This window comes from Humulus lupulus, chromosome 2 (assembly GCF_963169125.1).
Source record: "Humulus lupulus chromosome 2, drHumLupu1.1, whole genome shotgun sequence".
In the NCBI taxonomy this organism is placed as follows: Eukaryota; Viridiplantae; Streptophyta; class Magnoliopsida; order Rosales; family Cannabaceae; genus Humulus; species Humulus lupulus.
In genome coordinates, this window is record NC_084794.1 from 5,933,961 (window position 1) to 5,938,225 (window position 4,265).

Sequence of the window (4,265 nt, forward strand, 5' to 3'; positions counted from 1 at the left end):
TCATTATTAAAGATAAATAATTTAATTTTTTCAAACAAAAAAAATAGATGAGTTTCATTTATTTTCTTAATATTTGAAAATTTTATTTAATTAATCTTTTAAAAATTTATTAAAAACATTTAATCTTGTTAAAAATATATATTTTTGAATTTTAATATATATAAGAAATATATATTTTTTAATTTTAAATTACTTTTTATTCTAAATTATAGATATTAGCAATGATAAGTGAGTAATTATTTTACTACAAATGGTAAAACTTATCAGAAATCCCACTTTATAACATTGTAAATAAATCCTAACAAAAATTCTGCTTTAATATTGTGAATAGTTAGGGTAAGTTTTAACGGTTGAAAAAAATCAAGACTACAATAATGCATTGCTTATAATTGCGGGACAAAAATCTAAAATAGTCTTCAATAGAATACGAGTAACAAATATGTATATTTATATTTTATTTTTTGAATTTATTAAAATATATGATACAAACAAATACTAGGGTGACTGTTTACTTCGTTTGCTTCCAAAAATAGAAAAAAGAAAGCTTTTTTTTATTGTAGCAAGAAAAGAAAGAGCTTTGTTACTCTGTTTCACTCTGATTTTTTTCGTCGTCTTCTACCTCTGTCAAGGACAGTGGAGCAATCTCAAAAGAATAAATATATAACAAACCTTTCAGATTCGCCGCTTATGTCCGAATTCGACCGTGCAAGTGGCACTGTCACACATATATATCCATACATATTCCCAAAAGAAAAACCATATTCATAATCATGAGCCTCACTCACACCATCAAGCTCTAACCTTTATCTCCTTCAGGATCTTCTTCCCATATATTCGTACAGAAAAAAGTCGAAGGGAAGTATTACAAGAATATCCCAGAAGCCAAACAAGGGGAATTAGCTAGAGTGAAAAGTTTTTGCCGTGATTGAATGATGAATCAGTCGAAGGAGAAGCTCAAAGGGTTTTTCAACAACAGATGGCTCGTTTTTGTGGCCGCAATGTGGTTGCAATCGACGGCTGGGGTTGGATATTTGTTCGGCAGCATATCTCCGGTCATAAAGAGCTCTTTGAATTATAATCAGAGGCAGCTCGCAAGGTTGGGTGTGGCTAAGGATCTTGGAGACTCTGTTGGGTTCTTTGCTGGGAGCTTGAGTGAGATTCTGCCCATGTGGGCTGCACTACTCGTTGGGGCTTTCAAGAATTTTATTGGGTATGGCTGGGTTTGGCTGATTGTTACTGGGAAAGCTCCAGTTTTGCCATTGTGGGCTGTAAGTATCAACTTTCCAGTTTAGTCTTGTTTGATCCTTATATTATAGGGGTCCACTCAGATCTAAAATTCAGTCCATGATGTGTTTGATTTTATGTTTTGTAGAGCTATTGTGGGTTCTTCATATGTCTTAATCATCACTTTCTATAGTCTTGCTTAATCGTTTGACACACATTACATAAATATGCAGATATGCATACTTATATTTGTAGGGACAAATGGTGAGACCTACTTCAATACAGCTTCTCTGGTTTCCTGTGTTCAAAACTTTCCAAAAAGTAGGGGTCCTGTAGTCGGTATTTTGAAGGGCTTTGCAGGCTTAAGTGGTGCAATTTTGACACAGATATACACAATGATCCACTCACCGGACAAAGCTTCTATTGTTTTCATGGTTGCAGTTGCTCCAACCATGGTGACTATTGCTTTAATGTTTCTTGTCAGACCCGTTGGAGGTCATAAACAGGTCCGACCAACTGATGGGACGAGCTTCACATTAATCTACAGCGTGTGTATACTATTGGCTGCTTATTTGTTGGGGGTCATGCTAGTACAAGATCTAGTTGATGTTAGCCATACTGTTATAATAATTTTTACAGTAATCTTGTTCATAATTCTCTTAGTCCCTATTGTTATTCCTGTGTCATTGAGTTTAGCTTCGGAACCAAGAAGCGCTCCAGATCAAGAAGAGGCTTTCCTAGCTCAGCTACATCAAGAGGAAACTGAGCCAGGTGCGACTAGTGATAGTGAGGTTATATTGAGTGAACTTGAAGATGAGAAGCCCAAGGAAGTGGACTTGCTTCCAAGATCAGAAAGAAAAAAACGAATTGCGCAATTGCAAACGAAATTACTACAAGCAGCTGCTGAAGGAGCCGTGAGGGTGAAGAGGAGAGGGCCACGCAGAGGGGAAAATTTCACCTTGATGCAAGCTTTGATCAAAGCAGACTTTTGGCTTATTTTTGTGTCACTTATGTTAGGTTCTGGAACTGGTTTGACAGTGATCGACAACTTGGGGCAGCTGAGCCAATCTCTTGGTTATGATAATACACATATTTTTGTTTCCATGATCAGTATTTGGAACTTCTTAGGCCGAGTTGCAGGTGGTTACTTCTCTGAGATTGTAGTGAGGTAAAAACCGATATCTACTTCTCTTTGGATCCCCATTGAATATTATTCCATATACATATTGACTGTAACTTTGCCATGATCTCATCTTCTCAGGGATTATGCTTATCCAAGACCAATGGTAATGGGTATAGCTCAACTTGTTATGTCAGTTGGGTATCTTTATGTTGCATTTGCATTGCCTGGGGCACTATATGTTGGAACAGTTTTGATTGGGACTGGTTATGGTTTTCACTGGGCAATTGTACCAGCTGCTGCCTCTGAATTGTTTGGCTTGAAAAACTTTGGAGCTTTGTACAACTTTCTCACAATGGCAAACCCTGCTGGATGTCTAATCTTCTCTGGCCTTATTGCTGGTCCTTTATACGACCGTGAAGCAGAGAAGCAAGCTCATGGCCAACACCTCCGGCAGCAGATCGCAGGATCAATATTCTCGAGCTTTCTCGGCATGGATGAATCACTGACATGTGTTGGCTCCACATGCTTCTTCCTGACTTTGATCATATTGTGTTGCTTCTCTGTGCTTGGATTTGTCTTAAGCATGATTATTGTGCATAGAACCAAGGCTGTATACTCCCAACTCTATGGAGGCTTTCGATCTACACCGCCAGTCTCATAATCGAAATATCCAATTTTTGATGAGGCTGGTCAAGATTTTGTTTCCAAGTTTCTGTTAGATTATGTCAAAACATTGAATTTTCAGTCAAGATGTTGTTTAAATAAAGTTTCCCTCTTGTGCTAGAACGAGAAAACTGCATTTTTTTCCAAATTTGGGCTCTTCATGATGACATAATGTTTCCACTATATTCAAGAATTAAACTTTTTATTAAACACAACTTCTTCGTCATTATTATGATAAACCATTTTTTTCTCCCAAATTTTCTAGAACAATTATTCAATCTCCATCCAAAATTTAAAACAGGATTTATACTTTTTTGTACCTTGTATTTTGTCCTATTACTTGTTCGGATCTCATGCTTTGTCATATTATTTATTTTGACAAATTATTTTTTGGACCTATATTTCGTAAAATTATTCAAATACATCGCTAAATCCGATAAAATTGAATATAATAACACAATTATTAGACAAAATGGTTATGTTTTTATTCTGAGTTGTTAGTTTGGTGAATTATTTGTAATTTTTGTTTAAAATTTTTTAATCAAAATTGAGTTTAAGATTTTATTTGAATCATTTTACAAAATACAGTCAACAAAATAATTTATCAAAATATAGGATCATTGTCCAAAAAAAAATAATTTATGAAAACATAAAATCACTGCTCAAAGAATCATTTATCAAGATCCGAAAAAAATATAATTCATTTAAAATATGATTATTTAGCTTAAAAATAAAAATGAATACTTTTCCATAACTTTTTTTTTGTCAATTTTGAATAAATCTATTTAACAAACAATAGATATTTGGATCAACTCTTTTAACAAGACTTGTGACTGAATTGTACTTGTTAATTATTCGTTATTATAATGTCCACCGCTAATTTAAAATTATATTTTTCAGCTATATTTTTTAATTTATTTTTTCCTAATGCGCAGCCACACCTGTGGTTAATATATATATTTATATAAAATATTTTATATATGATTTTTTTGGTGCATTCTGACATAGATAGAGAGAGACATTTCATGAGTTTGGCAAAAAAATCCTATGTAAGTTGTTCTTATTTTCTCTATTAACAGAGACACGTGGAGGATGATGTGGATGAATGGGCAATTTTTGAAGTAAATTATTGCTGCAAGACAAAGACTTGTTTGGGGCAATTTTTAGCTTCTAAAAAAGTTGTGTAATAAATGTGTATGGTAAACAATCAGAAACCAACTAATTTATGCAGAGCTAAAATGCTAGAGTGAGACAA

At 34.0% G+C, this 4,265-nt stretch overlaps 1 protein-coding gene across 1 annotated transcript; it reads left to right on the top strand.

Moving 5' to 3' along the window:
* Positions 1 to 550: 550 nt before the first annotated feature.
* Positions 551 to 3,180, top strand: LOC133817054 (protein NUCLEAR FUSION DEFECTIVE 4-like). The gene is made up of 3 exons (XM_062249440.1): positions 551 to 1,268; positions 1,458 to 2,392; positions 2,486 to 3,180. Exons 1-3 carry the CDS (start codon positions 930 to 932, stop codon positions 3,006 to 3,008), a joined length of 1,797 nt encoding a protein of 598 aa, XP_062105424.1. The 5' UTR covers positions 551 to 929; the 3' UTR covers positions 3,009 to 3,180.
* Positions 3,181 to 4,265: the final 1,085 nt, after the last annotated feature.

Bases quoted from the DNA above. Each gene is read 5' to 3' on its own strand.
- LOC133817054 (XM_062249440.1), top strand. From the start codon at position 930: ATGATGAATCAGTCGAAGGAGAAGCTCAAAGGGTTTTTCAACAACAGA. The intron at 1,269-1,457 runs GTAAGTATCAAC...ATAAATATGCAG, and splicing joins CAGTTTTGCCATTGTGGGCT to ATATGCATACTTATATTTGT. The intron at 2,393-2,485 runs GTAAAAACCGAT...TCATCTTCTCAG, and splicing joins TTCTCTGAGATTGTAGTGAG to GGATTATGCTTATCCAAGAC.